A 17,216-nucleotide genomic window follows, 5' to 3' on the forward strand; every position below is an offset into this window, starting at 1 on the left:
ATCAGAGTGTTGAATTTTTTCCAAAGGCTTTTCCTGCATCTATTGAGATGATTATGTAACTTTGGTTCTTTTTATGTGTGTATTATGTTTAGTGACTAGTAGTATATGTTGAATCATCCCCTGCATCCTTGGAATAAATTGAGGCCATTTACATTCAGTGTTATTTTCTTCTGTCATTTTGATTTATTTCCAATGTTTGCTTCAATCCTGATTCTCATTTGCTTATCTACTCGTATAATAATTTTAATCTTTCCTGAGATTAATTCCTTTCCGAGCTCTCTTGGTTGTTTTTATCTTCTTCTGTGAATAGAATTCCTTTAAGCATATTCTGCAATCCTGGATTAGTAGTCATGGATTCCTTTAGTTCATGGAAGATTTTTATTTCTTGTTCAATTCTGAAGGATAGCTTCGCTGTATATAGAAATCTTGGTATTTATTTTATTTCAGGGCTTAAAATACACCATGACAAGCCCTCCTGGAATTTAGGTTTCTGATGAAAAATTTTGTATATTCTAATTGGGTTTTCCTTTAAATATGACCTGGCATTTGTCTCTTGTAAGTTAAAAAATTTTCTTTGTTCTGGATTTTTGGCATTTTAATTATAATGTGTCGTGGAGAGATTCTTCTCTGGTCTTGTCTATTTGGGCTTCTGAATGCCTCCAGCATCTGAATGTCCATTTCATTTCCAAGGTTTGGAAGTTTTTCTGTTATTATGTCATGGAGTAGGTTATCAATAGCATTAGCCAGGGTCTCTGATCCTTCCACAATACCTATGAGCCTTAAATTCCTTAATGTTGTCCCAGAGTTCTGGGATATTCTGATCATAGTTTTCAATATTTCTCTTTAGTGTCGTCTGAATGCTCAGGTCTATCTATCTTGCACTCAAGTTTGAGGTTGTATCTTCTACTTGATCTAATCTGTTGGACAAACCATAAACCAACATATATTTACAATACTTATTCACCGGTTGCCCTTTAACTCTACTAACCCACGAGAGAGTGGGTAAGAAATAACATAAAATAGGCTGAAAAGGTAAGCCTTACTGATGGTATATTAATACTAAATTATATTGGAAGAAGAGGGAAATAAAAAAAAAAACAAAGGAAGAAAAGGGAGGGAAGGGAGACAGTAGATAAAAGGGGGAAAGAAGAATGAATGAGAAAGGAAGGCATGGAGGTTAAAAAGAAGAGAGGTACAGAGAAAAAAATCCAGTTAATTGAAAATAAAACCATAAAATTATGAAAAAAAAAAACCGAATAGTGAGGGAAGACACAACAGAATAGTGCACAAAATAGCACGTGAGGCAACGATCAAAAAGATTCAGTTTTCCCTTTGCTGAGGTATTTAAAATGGAGACTCTATTTTTTTTTCCCCAGGGCTTTGATTTTAGAGTCCCCCAGCTATGAGGAGGTTTGTGAGATACAATTATAATTTGTGTAATTTTTTTTTCAACTCTGACCCAAACTGGCCAAACGTGTTAGTGGAGTCTGTTTGCTGAGCTGTGCCTCCTCTTGCCTGCCAGCGAGTGTTGGGGAGAGACCCGTGTTTCAGAGAAGTCAGGCTGGGTATCACTGTTTTGATATCTAGACGTGCTCGTGTGGCTCTAGTAGGCCAGCCCTGTCACCTGGGTAGCCTATATTCTGATTTGGACTGCACAATACCCCTTGTTTGGAGAGCCTCCCTCCATGTGCTAGGGAGAGGTATGTGGGAAGTGCCCAGGTCTCACCAGCAGATCCACCAGTGGCTTCCCAGTGTGGGGGACAGGCCTAGGCCCAGGGTGGGATGCGAAGATAGCAGCTTTCTACCCCACTCGGACCTAGCTCACTTAAACCCCTGTTGTCCTGGCTCCTGACCACAGAGTTCATATTGCCAATTTCATAGGAAGGTGCCTTTCACTTTGCTGTGTGGGAGATTAAAAATTAAAAATTAAAAAATTAAAAAATCTCCCACACAGAAAGTTTGAACAATAAGACTTTTTCAGCTGGCACTGATTCCCTATTTTCACTGCATCCGCTGGGAAGTGCCAGGACACACTCCCACACTTCAAAGTATCTGGGCCTGTTTTTCTGCTCTCCTTGTGGTCTCTCTGGACAGCAGAGCCTGCTTTTCTTAAACTCGCTGGGAAACGTTCTTTCAGATGGTTGCTGGGGAGCCTCCCCTCCCACTCTGAGCCATTCACTGCCCACCTGATGCTGCAGCAGTCCATTTCTTTGATTCATTCTCTTCCTATCCTAAAAACCCGGATTTCTGGGTCTCACCTGGCTGCTGGCTCTCTGAGTCACCTTCTGAGGCTTTCCCCCATCAGGCAGCTACATGCCATTATGATTGAATCTTGGGGAGCAGTTACTATAGGGTGGGTTCCTCTAGCCTGTCATTTCCCCGCAACCTAAGAGCAAGTTTAGTTTTGTGAAAAAGTGTCGACGTGTCTTGCAAAGCGGCTGTGCCATTTTTCATTCCCACCAGCCATGAACCAGAGGTCCTGCTGCTCCACATCCTCACCCGAATCGGGTGTCATCATTGATGTGGATTAAGCCATTCTAACAGGTGTGGATCCGACTCTTTTCTGTTCATTCTCTTTTTCTTTTCATTTGGAATAACTTTCAAACCTCAACTCAAAGATTACCTCCTTTGTGAATATTTCCTTGATGCAGCCCCCATTGCACAAGCCCCTACAGGTCTTAAAGTGAAGTGATTTCTTCTTTTCCAGATCCTATTGAAGACCCTCCCATGGTCATTGCAGTTCACAGACCCTAGGCATTAATTTCCACTGCATTGGCACTCCAAAGCCTCTTGACAATTTCTGCACATTCCTGAGGTATTACCTTGTCATGATCCCCTTGCTCTGTATAGGTCCTAGGCTGTGATCTTCCCATGACATCAAACCAGACAAAAGACTTAGCTCGTTCGCTGTTTTTTTGCAGGAAAGTTGACCCATCCCAAGGATTAATGGGGAGGGGAACATATAGCAAAATTCCTGACCTCCTGACTAGATCAATCCTCTCTTTGTTTTTCTCCTTATTACATTTCTAGATTAAAAATATTCTTCCCTACCTCGTACATTGTTTCACATCCTTCTCTTGGGCTTTTGGGGCTGCCAACGTTTTCTTGGCTTTGGGGGCTGCATGTCCTGAAGGGATACACCCTATTGGATGTTGTCCTCTCAGGGAAGATTCGCTGAAAAATATCTATTCACCCAAGAGGGATTCTTCTATGAACTCCTATGAGAATACAATTTACCTCCTTATATTTTGTGTAGCTATTTTCATACTTATTTTTTTTCTGGATAATAAGGACCTCAGGGATAAGCATTCACTCTTCATCTTTTGCCATCATCCCTGCTTTAGAAGGGGCGATTACTATATTTTTATTGTTAATATGTGATATGTTATATATTATATGACTTCATTCTCAAAAAGAAACAACTGAATTTTTTCAAGTAGATGTTCTTGAATTAAAAGCAGCAAAACCACTAGATGTACAAGTAGAAACAGAGACCATGGTTTCTTTGCCCAGTATATAACCTTTATTAAGAAACATCAGAAGACACAGTGCCACAGATATAATTGAAATAGCCAACAGGCAAGATCATTATGATCCAAAAAAACAAGGGAGAGGTCTCATGCTGAACTGTAGAAAGGTTCAGCTGACTTCTTAGAAGCTGGATGTTGGGTGAAGACCTTCCTTTCTCTCTGATGACATCTTAGGAATGTCTCTTGGCTATACTCTGGTGCCTTGGCATTGTAAAATAATTGCAGGCAAACAAGATAAATAGAGATCATAAAGCAAGGTGGGAAAATAAGCATTGTAGACAGTTCTCAAGGAAAAATTCCAGAATATGGTGGTCGTTTTCAGTCTTGCAAGAGGATCAGAAATATCATCGTGCAATTTGATGAACTGAAGATGGGTTCACAGCATTTTTCTGTCCACAGTGAAGATCGATGTATTCATTATAGAATGGAATCAGAATGGTGATTCTCAGACCCTTGATAGCCCACATAAGAGAAAATGAAATAGAGGTCTAAGAACATCTTAGTGGTTCAGAGATGGTCAAGAGGATGAATAGTTCAGAGATGCTGCATCCTGGGCAATCAAAAATCAGCAGGCTGGCTCTTAACAGGTGGGCTCACAGCAGGAGGGTGGTGGGCAGCTGTAGCAGCAGCAGGCTGGGCGGCAGCAGGACTGTCCACAGTAGGATGGGCGGCAGCAGGAGGCCTGGGCATGGTGCAGCTGGCAGCAGGTGGGGGGTGTGCAGCTCACCACGCAGCAGGGTGGCAGGAAGGTGCCCTCCACGCGGCAGTCTGGGCGGCACCACCTAATGCGGTAGCTCATGGCTCCGAAGCCACCCTCCTGGCCAAAGCCGCCTCCGATGCCGCCCCCAATGCCACAGCTGGACTCGAAGCAGCTGGGCTGGCAGCAGCTGGAGCCACAGTTCCCACTGGTGGAGCAGCTGGGGAATCCGCAGAAGCCGGTGGAGCAGCAGGCCATGGTGTCAGGAGTTGGGTTGAGAGCTGGGAGTTGGGTTGAGACCTGGGTTGGTTGGAGGAGTTTCTGAGTTTGAGAGGTGACTGCCACATGGGGCCTTTATATATCTGAACCAGCAGCTGTTTATAAAATTCTTAACATATTTTTCTTGTTTTTTGTTTAAATTTGTTCCTTAGTGGTCCTCTGATTGGCTTGCATTGAAATACTTAGGACATATTATGGGCAGCAGTTTGGAAATTACTCTGTTTTATAAGGTTTTGGGGACTCGTCATATCAGTCTTTTGCTCTTTAGAATATGTTTGTGGTTTCCTGTGTTCAAAGACTCCTCCCACTTTAGACCAGTCAGTCGACACCCTCATTTTGACAGTCGTCATTCCACGTGACTGTCTGTCCAGACTTCTAAAGCTTAGGGTAATTGTCTTATTTTTAAGTATTATTTTTTTTCACTCCAGGATATATAGAATGAATTCTATTGAGTTTAGAACCAGGATATTTGCTGAAATGAAGTAGTACTTTGGTCACGTATAGTTAAAACTTCCACCACAAATACTCCAACATCATATCAAATTACCATTACAGTTCCTTTGATTTCTACTAATTTGAAATGAGTAAATACTATTTGTGTTCCAGGCCAGAAAACTATTTATTTTATTTTACTTTTGTGAACCAAGCAGCTTACTGAAAAGAAGGTATCCAGCTTAGCTTCTGGTAGCATCTTAATAAATGTTTTTTTGAATTTATTATTGATTCAATAAATGTTTATTGAGTGGGTGGAGTAAAAGGCATGATTCATGAATGCCCTGCACAACTCATAAATTATTAAACAGAACTTTCAAGTTGTAACACCTGTGAAGGAGACTTGTTATTTCCTGTGAGAAGAGACCGGGAAATGTTGAATTATTTTTATCTGAATTCAATAGTTGAACTGACATTCAGGGGAAAAAAAATGTCTAGGAGTTATGATCTTTTGAAGAATGTACCATCATCTGCTTTATATTTCCTGCAATGCATCTTCTGTATGATACATCACTGCCATCTATTAAATGATAGAGGTAAGTGCTAGGAGCTTATAAAAATAACTTTGAAAAAATTTTTAATGTTTTTCCTGGATGTGTGTGTTATTGTATTTTTTACTATTACACTCAAAAGCTTAGAGAAGAATTCAAAAATTAAATGGTAAAAGCTATTTCTTTTTGTTCGAAGTTTGTGTTCGCTTCTTAAGAGAACAATATTTGCTTGGGTTACAAATTATGCATCATGACATAGCTGTTTCAGGTTTCTAATGCAGCTGTCTGACATGGTGATGGTAGAACTCACTAGGTATGCTGCTGAGCTACTTGTTCTGTCATTTAGACCACAGATACCTCTTATACGTACAGTAAATGAAGGTGAAAATTGGGAGTTGAAGTTTGGAGACCAATTTGAGAGTCTGAGGAATGAATGAGATAGGCTAAGGCATAGGAATTAAACCTAAATGCTCTTAGAAAATGGATAGTATCTGATAGATATTTTCAGACCTATTTAGTAGGTAATACCATTTCTTTATGTTGGGCATGAATGAAGGAAAACACATGGTTTGTTAAATGGGAGAGATTAGAGAAGGTTAGACATTAGAGAGATTAGATATACAGGTAGGAACTCAAAAGCTTTTATCAACCCGAAAATTTCAGTGGAAAATGGCTCTCTTGGTCTAGACCCAATCTTGGTAGAGTACAGCATGAAAAAAATTTGAATAACTTTGAAGAGTAATGAATGGAAAATTTTAGTAGTAGATGGATTTAAGCATAATTTAACTTGCATTTAATATTTCTAGCTTAGCCTATGTGTTTATCCCCAAGGATTATTATTGAAATGCAAAAGGAGAGTGGTCCCCTTGAATTCCAGTTGTAGGTGAACATGCTTAAAGGTAGAAGAAGGACATAAGTCTGTTTGCTTTGGACATTACAACATTTTATTAGAAGTCACAGTGGAAAGCAGGTCTGAAGATGTGTGGGGATAGAGAAACGGGGAGGAGTGCAGAGATGTCGTTGGATGAGGAGCTTCCCCATCCTGGAGACCTGTTCAAGCCAGGCAGGGTCTCCAGAGCATGATGATCCATATGTGGTTTCCTTAGGGGTCCTGACCAAGAGTTCCATTATTTAGGAGTAGCTGAGCAACATCATGATACTTAGCATCCAACAAATGGTATACTTCTGCAGAGAAGAACATAGTTTTCCCTTGTTTCCCCTTCCATTTTTAAGAAATCAGCAGGTTGGCTCTTAACAGGTGGGCTCACAGCAGTTGGGTGGTGGGCAGCTGTAGCAGCAGCAGGCTGGGCGGCAGCAGGACTGTCCACAGTAGGATGGGCGGCAGCAGGAGGCCTGGGCATGGTGCAGCTGGCAGCAGGTGGGGGGTGTGCAGCTCGCAGGGTGGCAGGAAAGTGCCCTCCACGCGGCAGTCTGGGCGGCACCACCTGATGCGGTAGCTCATGGCTCCACCCTGGCCACCTCCAATTCCACTCCCAGAGCCATAGCCGGAGCCACAGCAGCTGGTCTGGCAGCAGCTGGGTTGGCAGCGGCTGGTCTGGCAGCAGCTGGGCTGAGCAGCTATCCTGGCAGCGCTGGCTGGCAGCAGCCGGTCTGGCAGCAGTTGGGGCGGCAGCAGCTGGCGCCACAGTTCCCACTGGTGGAGCAGCTGGGGAATCCGCAGAAGCTGGTGGAGCAGCAGGCCATGGTGTCAGGAGTCTGTCTGAGAGCTAAACTGCTAAGTGATTTTTCTGAGTTTTGGTTGTACCTACCTTCTAAACCCAGCCTTTTATATAGTCCCCTGAGCTGCATGTTTACCTAACATTTAGCATCTTTCCTTGATGCCAATTGAATTGTCAGTGTTTGATTGGCTCATGCTTGAGTTGTTTAGAAAATTATAAATAGCATTTCAATTGTCCAATTGTCCGCTCTGGGCAATGTTCAATTAAGTCTCATTATGTGTCTTTTTTGCCCTCTGAACTAAGAGAAGGTGCTTCACAGAAGCCAATCCCAGCAGCACCTCTTTCTGTAATTCACATGGCAGACTAAACTTGGGGCACACACTGCCGTGGCTCACTTTGTCATACCTGTCCTTCTATAACCTTTAGACACAGTTTATCTGAACTGAAATTTTCTTCCTAAGTTGACACTCAATCCTGATTATGACTTCATCAACAAATTGTTCAGGTTCGAGAAGACTGATGATATTATTGCCATCAAAACATGAGCAATCTCTTAATTCATCAGCATCCAAACCAAGTTTGCCTTTCTGTGATCAGCTGCAAGTTACAGGGTCCTAGAACTGTATTTTTGTATTCTTGCCTTCAGTCACCAACACGCATATTACCAACTGAAGCCTTTAATGACTTTTACCTGAAAATTGTTTACTGGTTGTTCAATTAAAAATATATGCTACATGCTAATGATAGATACATATTGAAACAAGTCAAACTTTACAGATTAAAGACCAATTAATATTATTTCCCCCACCCCACACAACACCTTTTCCAAAACTAATACATTAAGATAATCAATATTGGCACTTGGTTGTATATTGTTCTTTAACACCTTTACCTCTGCTTCTGCAATACACGTATACATATACACACAAACATCTTCTATTTCAGTGAAGTTTGGGTCTAATACACACTTAAATTAGAAAATTTTAAAAACTATCCATAGTGAAAATCTTTTGACCATTTATCTGACAGTTTATTTCTGAGTACTATATTGCACTGGTCCATATGTATGTCTTTATATAGTTCTACAATGTTTTAATCACTGCAGCTTTATAATAAATTTTAAAATCAGGAAGCTTGAGACTAACCTTATTCTTCTTTTTCAAAACTGTTTTTAGTATTTTGGATCCCTCATGATTATATATGAATTTTTGAATGGAGTGTTCTATTTGTGCAAATCACCACTGAGATTTTTTAAAAATATATTTTTTAGTTATACATGGATATAATATCTTTATTTTGTTTATTTATTTTTATGTGGTGCTGAGACTGGAACTCAGTGCCTCACATATTCGAGATCAGTGCTCTGCCACTGAGACACAACTCCAGCCCACCACTGAGATTTTGATAGAGATTTCATTATGTCTGTAGATTTCGTTGATATTTTTATCTTAATAATAAAGGGAAATTGCATGGAAATGAAGGGAGACCCTCATTGCTTTACAAAATTACATATAAGAGGTTGTGAGGGGAATGGGAAAATAAACAAGGAGAGAAATGAATTACAGTAGATGGGGTAGAGAGAGAAGATGTGAGGGAAGGGGAGGGGGATAGTAGGGGATAGGAAAGGTAGCAGAATACAACAGTTACTAATAGGGCATTATGTAAAATTGTGGATGTGTAACCGACGAGATTCTGCAATCTGCATTTGGGGTAAAAATTGGGAGTTCATAACCCACTTCAATCTAATGTATGAAATATGATATGTCAAGAGCTTTGTAATGTTGTGAACAACCAATTAAAAAAAAACGAAAAAAAACAGAGATAACCATAAAAAAAAACCCAATATTATCTTCCAATCAATGAACACAGGAAATCTTTCATTTGCATCTTTTGAAATTTATTTCAGTTGATATTTTGAAGTTTCTGGTGTACAATTATTTCCCCTGGGTTAATTTATTCCTAAGTGTTTTATTTATTTTTTTTTGATGCTATTGTAAATGGAATTGCTTTCTTACTTTCCTTTTCAGATTGTTCATTGCTAATGTATAGAAATTAATGATATTTTGTGTGCTGATTTTGTATTTGTAACTTTGCTACATTCACTTATTGGTTGTAGTGTGCGTGTATAAAATCTTTAGGGGTTTCTACATCAAGGATTATATTGTCTCTGAACAGAGACAATTTGCTTTTTCCTTTTTAATTGCTTTGGCTGGAACACCCTGGACTCTGATAAATCAAATGGATGAAAGTTGGCATTCTTATCTTGTTCCTAATCTTAGGGGAAAGAAGGATTTTAGTCTTTCATTATTGAGTATAAGGGAAGTATATTATTTTCATATGTGGCACTTATTACATTGAGTAGTTTGCTTCCATTCTTAGTTTATTGATTGTTTTTTAAATTATGAAAGGGTTTTGAATTTTTTCAAATGCTTCCTTTGGATCAGTTGAGATGATTGTGTATTCTCTCTTCAATTCTGTTAAAGCAGTGTGTTACATTGATTGATTTGTGTATGTTGAACCATTTTTGCATTCTAGGATAAAGTCCTATTTGGTAGTGATTTTTCAATCCTTCTAATGTGCCATTGAACATTGTTTGTTACTACTAAGTTAATGCTTTTTCTATGATTATTCATAAGGGATATTTTTTCCTTAGAGTGTACTTACTTGACTTTGGTATAGTAAGGCTGATTTAACAGAATGACTTTGGAAGTGTTCTCTCCTCTTCAATTTTTTGGAGGATTTTGAGGATTGGTGTTAATTTTTCTTTGGTAGAATTCAACAGATCTGGTTCTTGGATTTTCTTTCTTGGGAAGTTTTGATTACTGATTCAATCTCCTTGTTAGTTATATGTCTGTCCAGATTTTCTCCTTTTTTCACGGTAGGTTGTGTTTTTCTAAGAATTCATATATAGATTTGTGGACCTATGGATAAGATTTATCTATGTTATTCAAATTCTTAATATATCCTATGTTTGTAACTCATTTTAATAGCTATACAATTTTCCAGAGGCTGATCATACCAGAATTTATTGAATCATTCCCCAACCAATAAGACATCAATCATTTTTAGTTGGTGAGTTTGAATTTTAAAATAATAATAGAATTTGAAGCTGAAAGAGACATTAAATGGGCCAAGCTTTAGGTGATTAGGGGACTGAGATCTTCACTGAGAAATCATTTAATTAAACCAAGTGAACTTTGCAAACTGGTTCTACAACTATGTGACTGTGTGAGCCCAGAAAAGTCACTTAATCTCTCTGAACAATGATTTACTCATCTATAAAATGAGATGATCTCTAAGACGCCTTCCAGGGCTAAAAATGTGTAATTGTTCTACTAAGTCATCCATTCCTTAAGGGCATGATCCCTAAGGCCATGTCAGATTCACCTTGGTTGTCTACATGGTGCCTCTATACTACCTTGCTTGTAGATGTTCAATAATTGCTTGTGGAATGCAGACTGAAGGAATGATTAGCAGTTCATGGTCATAATGAAAAGCTGAAAAAAGTTGGCTATGATCTACATACTGTGGGGTCGGGCTCCAAATTCCTCAATAGGACACCCATAGCACAAGAGTTAATAAGTAGAATCAACAAATGGGACTTACTCAAACTAAAAAGTTTTTTCTCAGCAAAAGAAACAATAAGAGAGGTAAATAGGGAGCCTACATCATGGGAACAAATCTTTACTCCTCACACTTCAGATAAAGCCCTAATATCCAGAGTATACAAAGAACTCAAAAAAATTAAACAATAAGAAAACAAATAACCCAATCAACAAATGGGTCAAGGACCTGAACAAACACTTCTCAGAGGAGGACATACAATCAATCAACAAGTACATGAAAAAATGCTCACCATTGCTAGCAGTCAGAGAAATGCAAATCAAAACCACCCTAAGATACCATCTCACTCCAGTAAGATTGGCAGCCATTATGAAGTCAAACAACAACAAGTGCTGGCGAGGATGTGGGGAAAAGGGTACACTTGTACATTGCTGGTAGGACTGCAAATTGGTGCGGCCAATTTGGAAAGCAGTATGGAGATTTCTTGGAAAGCTGGGAATGGAACCACCATTTGACCCAGCTATTCCCCTTCTCGGTCTATTCCCTAAAGACCTAAAAAGAGCATACTACAGGGACACTGCTACATCGATGTTCATAGCAGCACAATTCACAATAGCAAGACTGTGGAACCAACCTAGATGCCCTTCAATAGACGAATGGATAAAAAAAAATGTGGCATTTATACACAATGAAGTATTACTCTGCATTAAAGAATGACAAAATCATAGAATTTGCAGGGAAATGGATGGCATTAGAGCAGATGAAGTGAAGCTAGCCAACCCCTAAAAAACAAATGCCAAATGTCTTCTTTGATATAAGGAGAGTAACTAAGAACAGAGTAGGGAGGAAGAGCATGAGAAGAAGATTAAAATTAAACAGGGATGAGAGATGGGAGGGAAAGGGAGAGAGAAGGGAAATTGCATGGAAATGGAAGGAGACCCTCAGGGTTATACAAAATTACATGCAAGAGGAAGTGAGGGGAAAGGGAAAAAAAAACAAGGGGGAGAAATGAGTTACAGTAGATGGGGTAGAGAGAGAAGAGGGGAGGGGAGGGGAGGGGAGGGGGGATAGTAGAGTATAGGAAAGGCAGCAGAATACAACAGACACTAGTATAGCAATATGTAAATCAGTGGATGTGTAACTGATGTGATTCTGCAATCTGTATACGGGGTAAAAATGGGAGTTCATAACCCACTTGAATCAAAATGTGAAATATGATATATCAAGAACTATGTAATGTTTTGAACAACCAACAATAAAAATTAAAAAAAAGAAAAGCTGAATTTGCATTTTACCAAAGTCACTTGTAATTTTATTTTATTTATTTTTTCTCAGCAAGAACTATTTAGGTTGTAATATTGAAAAGTGGTCAGTAGTTAGAATCAAGGGGGAAAGAGGATAGAATGTGTCTCTGCTACTGTTTTGTCATTCAGAGGTTTTTCTTTGGATTGGTTGATTCTTTAACTATTTGTTACCTTTATTTATGCTTTCTAATTTTCCAGTTCTCATTCACATTGAAATGAATGAAGTGTTGTGAATTTAACCAAAGTGCTATTCTTTATATTAAAAAAAATACTTTCAGTACCCTCTAGTTTAAGTCCAGGGAACTGTGAATTAATCCTAAACCTTGTCTAAAAAACCATCTAAACACATGAAGCATTTCCTGACACTTAGGTTGAAAAGTGTATAAATATGTTGTGTATGTGTATGATATACAAATGTGTTTACATATAATAAATATGCATATATGTGTATATATGTGCATATATACATAATATATTTTCATATACATAATATATATTTTTTATATATATATATATTTTTTTGGAGTAAAAAACTCCATCTCATTGGGACTGTATTTTTTTCAGTTTTCTCCTCCTTATATTTCTCTTGCTCTAACTTGTGAGATTCCATACAAACAGAAAAATGTGCTTTATTAGCACATATTACCACTGTTTGAAGATGGTCTGAAATTTCATACCTCTTGTAGTGGCTCCACAGAAAATTAAGCTTCATTTTCTTGACTAAGCTTCTCCAGAAATCTTCACCATAATTGATCTTAGGACTATCAGCAGAAGAGTCTCTATAGAAGAGTTCGATAAGGTAAACTTTCTATTCCCTGTTGCTCTATCTTACTTGGCCTCTGGCCTGGAAGAGATCAGCACTCCAGGTTTTTCACAAACATTTATCCGGTATTGTAGTCTGTAGAAGTGTGTTTGCAAATGCAAAGTGTGATAAAAAAAAAAAAAAGACAGATCCTTTAACAATTACTAATTGGGTAACTCTATGGTAGCAACTGGCAGGAGGAGAGAAGAAAGGTTGACTTGCCCAGAACAGTGAAAGAAAAAGCTGCTTTGGGGTAAGTTCTGCAGACTGTGAACTTCTGAGCCCCTCCCCTTACACACTGGGTATAAAGTTCTAAACTGCCTCTCCTCAGGGTGCAGGAAGATTGATTGATTACAGTGAAAGCTTTGCCCTCTGAACCTGACTATAGCTAAGTAAGCCTACCTTCAGTTTTCTATTTGGTGTCCTGCCTCGCCTGTCCCCTGCAACACTGTGATTGAAGAATAAGTCACGTTTAGGCTCTAGATTCTATACCATTCTTATTTGTAAAAGCACTGTGAGAAGTCAATGTGTGGTGACAGAACCTAGGACATTTCCGAGACTCTAGGGTAATTGACTTTACTGCGTATTTTTATGGGGCTTAACATCCACCATACTTCATCACATTTCCTAACAAGAAGAATAGTGTGGGATAAAAAAACGGATTGAAATCTTCCATGTGACTTTGTGTGAAATATCTATCACAAACACAATAAAGAAAAGAGATTTTTTTGCTGCACCATTAGATATAATTTACTAGATATTGGCATATTCTTCTTCTTCCATAAGAGTTACAATTTGCAGGATGGTGAAGTGGCAGAGGGGAAAGTATCTGAAAAGAAGAGATAGTTCTTCCATGGGCTCCGCCTCAATGAGCTTTGGAGAGTGTGGTCAAATATCTGCAGAAGATCACAAATGCTTTTCTCATTTCTTCAGTCAAATCTGTGTTTTCCTCAGAGGAGAGATCCAAGTCTTTCCGGTGCTGAGTGGAAACATAGTTCTGTGAGCCCCAACTATTTGGTAACCCCCATAACAAAAGCCAAATAAAGGGTCAAGGATTTGTTAGTGTTCCAGGAGTGGTTGAAGAGATAATTAGTTCCTGGTCTGAGTGCAAACTTGAAACTTCAAGTTGAGATTCAGCAGGTTGGCTCTTAACAGGTGGGCTCACAGCAAGAGGGTGGTGGGCAGCTGTAGCAGCAGCAGGCTGGACGGCAGCAGGACTGTCCACAGTAGGATGGGCGGCAGCAGGAGGCCTGGGCATGGTGCAGCTGGCAGCAGGTGGGGGGTGTGCAGCTCGCCACGCAGCAGGGTGGCAGGAAGGTGCCCTCCACGCGGCAGTCTGGGCGGCACCACCTGATGCGGTAGCTCATGGCTCCACCCTGGCCACCTCCAATTCCACTCCCAGAGCCACAGCCAGAGCCACAGCCAGATCCACAGCAGCTAGTCTGGCAGCAGCTGGGCTGACAGCAGCTGGTCTGGCAGCAGCTGGGCTGGCTGCAGCTGGTCTGGCAGCAGCTGGGTTGGCAGCAGCTGGTCTGGCAGCAGCTGGGCTGACAGCAGCTGGTCTGGCAGCAGCTGGGTTGGCAGCAGCTGGTCTGGCAGCAGCTGGGCTGGGAGCAGCTGGGCTGGGAGCAGCTATCCTGGCAGCCGCTGGGCTGGCAGCAGCCGGTCTGGCAGCAGTTGGGGCGGCAGCAGCTGGCGCCACAGTTCCCACTGGTGGAGCAGCTGGGGAATCCGCAGAAGCTGGTGGAGCAGCAGGCCATGGTGTCAGGGGTTGGCTTGAGGATTGTGTGGCTTAGAGAAGTTCTTGAATTTTAGCAGTGACTGCCACATGGGGCCTTTTATAATCCTTGGTCAGCTTCTCTTTTCCTTATTCCCAAAGTCTTTTCCTTGTTTGTGTTTAGATAATTTGCCTCTGAATGCTAATTGTCCTGTTCCTGAGTTATTTGGTCAACCTTTTTAAAGCCTTTAAAAGTTGATTTTATTTGGCTTTCAATTAGGATTCTGTATCATGGTGCAGTAGTCACTAGCGTTCGTTGAGAGCATAACCCCTAATCCCGCATGTTTGTTAAAGTTTTTCCATTGCCCAAAGGATAATTGACTAATGCTGCTCACCTTTAAGGAGTGTCAATGTTACTCAAGTTTGACCCTTATAACTGGATACTAGGGTCTCCCACGGGAGTTCAATTCCTAGCCCATGGCCCCCAATATTAATGGCTGCTCCTTCTCTTTCTCATCTTCACTTTAGCTGTGAAGCAAGACTAGATTAAACTGGTCAGAAAAGGGATGCTTTCTTTCATACTGGTAAATGTGAATGGGTTGTCATTTGTAACATTTTGGGAGTGCTTGTTATATACCTCAATGTTCCAAATACCTTACATGTATCAATTCACTTAATTTTCTCAGCAATCTTATGGGGTGGGTATCACTGCTACTCTGATAATCCAGGTGAGGAAAATGAGCCACAGACAGATTTAATTAACTGGTCCAAGGTCACACCAAGGTCACAATGTGAAGCTGGAATCTGACCCTCCACTCTCTGACTCCAGACTAAATTGTGAACCACAATAGCTAGTTCCCGGTTCCCCCTCCCCCCTCAAGTAAGCAGTTGTTCTAAGGAAAATCGAAGATGTGAAAACTTGCCCTCTTTCTTCCAGACAGTTTTGAGAGTGAAGAGGTATAGCTTAGCATAAATAATAACAATGCTAATTAGAGACTTTGCTAGAGATTTTGTTTATTTTTTAATAGCTTCATGAACATGTGCCAAAAGTGTGAACTTAATTGTGACTTTGCCTAATCTTTTATCTCAAGATATTCTATAAATTTAAATGTTTTTAGTTGCATAAAGTTATATTCAATATATTTACAATGGAGTATGGGTCAGTAGTTTGTTAGAACTACAGTATGCGGATCGTTGTAGATGTTAAAGACTAGTCTACCTTCGTCTGTTGCCGCATTCAAATCATATAATTTTTCCAGCCCATTAAGGATGAAGGTTTCATTAGGGCATTAAAGGTGACCAGGCCTCCATGGAGCATGGGCTGTACTGCAGAGAAAGGGAAGTTCAAATGCCAGCCAGGGGCTTTGAACCAGAATACCGAGTGCTGTTCTGTTTGTCCAGAAATGAAGGTTTTGAGCAGAAGTCATAAACTATTCCCAAGTCAGAATTAAGACATATTTGAAAATCTCGCATCCTATTTGAAATAGAAGATCATGTTCCTTGTGAATTTCTGGCTGCTTCTTGAGTTCCTTTGACGTGCTAATCTTTCCTTGGATGCTTAAAATGGGCATTAGTCATTGTCACGCTTGTAGGAGCTATTGAATTTATATCTATACTTGGCAGAATCTTTGATATTCAAGAAGATTTTACCAGCTCCATGAAGATGATAGAAAAACCCAGAGGGAGGGGGTTGGAAGGGGAGTGGAGAGGGACAGGAAAAGGGAGGATCAGTGGAATGAGTTTGACCAAATTACACTGTGTGCCTGTACCACAGTGAATTCCACCTTTATAGACCCTATAAAGTACCAGTTTATAAAGATAATTATATAGGGGGAAGGCCAAAGAAGTAGAGAAGGGGAAATAGGGAGGGGAAGAACAGGAGGGAGGGAGAAGGTACTGGGGACTAAAATGGATCAAATTATATTCCGTGCATGTATGGTTATGTAGGAATGAACCCCACCATTATGTATAGCTATAATACACTAATTAAAAAATCTTTGCTTGCAAAAAGTTTAGATATTTGAGGAGTTGACATACTTTATTGATAATAGCACTGTAGATAGTAGTGTTGCACTTTGGATTTCAATTTCTGGGCTTTTCCACCACGGTAATGCTTTCAACATCTTCTTCAATTTAACTCAGTTTCCATGTTCTGATCTTGAATTGCCCTTAGGGAATTATTATGTTTTTCTTTTTTAGTACCAGGCATTGAACCCAGGGGCACTTAACCACCGAGCCACATTCCTAGCCATTTTTATTCATTTTTTTTTTTTATTTAGAGACATGGTCTTGCTAAATTACTTAGGGCCTTGCTGAGTTACCGAGCCTGGCTTGGAAGTCCCAATCCTCCTGCCTCAGCCTCCTGAGCCACTGGCATTACAGTGAGAATTCTATTCCTCAGCAACAGAATGAAAACTAATCTGAACATTCCCTTACTTCCCCTCAATCAATCAAGAAAATGAGAATTAAGCGGCATCTTTTCTTCTACCGTTTGAACCCAAGTCTTCTTGATTGGGTCCACGGAAATAGAGGAACAAGTCACAAGCATTCATGGTGTTACAACTCTATTGTTTTTTGGGGGTAACATGCCAGTACCTTGACATAAAAGATTTTAAAAAATTACTGTGCTTATTCTCTTTGGTTTTTCACTACTTCTTTCAG

General features: G+C 39.9%; 2 protein-coding genes and 1 pseudogene across 4 annotated transcripts; all 3 read right to left on the minus strand.

Moving 5' to 3' along the window:
* Positions 1-4,110: 4,110 nt before the first annotated feature.
* LOC113181530 (keratin, high-sulfur matrix protein, B2C-like) lies at positions 4,111-4,485 on the minus strand. The gene has a single exon (XM_026387123.2). It carries the CDS (start codon positions 4,483-4,485, stop codon positions 4,111-4,113), a length of 375 nt encoding a protein of 124 aa, XP_026242908.2.
* A 2,255-nt stretch (positions 4,486-6,740) lies between these two features.
* On the minus strand, positions 6,741-7,193 carry LOC113181484 (keratin, high-sulfur matrix protein, B2C-like; annotated as a pseudogene).
* A 6,793-nt stretch (positions 7,194-13,986) lies between these two features.
* LOC113181483 (keratin, high-sulfur matrix protein, B2C-like) lies at positions 13,987-14,598 on the minus strand. Of its 3 annotated transcripts, none has more exons than XM_077800924.1 (2): positions 14,536-14,598; positions 13,987-14,370 (listed from the first exon to the last, which is right to left on the minus strand). In XM_077800924.1, the coding sequence occupies exons 1-2, from the start codon at positions 14,596-14,598 to the stop codon at positions 13,987-13,989; spliced, it is 447 nt and encodes a 148-aa protein (XP_077657050.1). The 3 variants fall into 3 exon arrangements, with proteins under 3 accessions (XP_077657050.1, XP_077657049.1, XP_026242854.2); XM_077800923.1 differs by having other exon boundaries at positions 13,987-14,460; XM_026387069.2 differs by having other exon boundaries at positions 13,987-14,598.
* Positions 14,599-17,216: the final 2,618 nt, after the last annotated feature.

The sequence above is a fragment of the Urocitellus parryii genome, chromosome 7 (genome assembly GCF_045843805.1).
Source record: "Urocitellus parryii isolate mUroPar1 chromosome 7, mUroPar1.hap1, whole genome shotgun sequence".
Taxonomy (NCBI): Eukaryota; Metazoa; Chordata; class Mammalia; order Rodentia; family Sciuridae; genus Urocitellus; species Urocitellus parryii.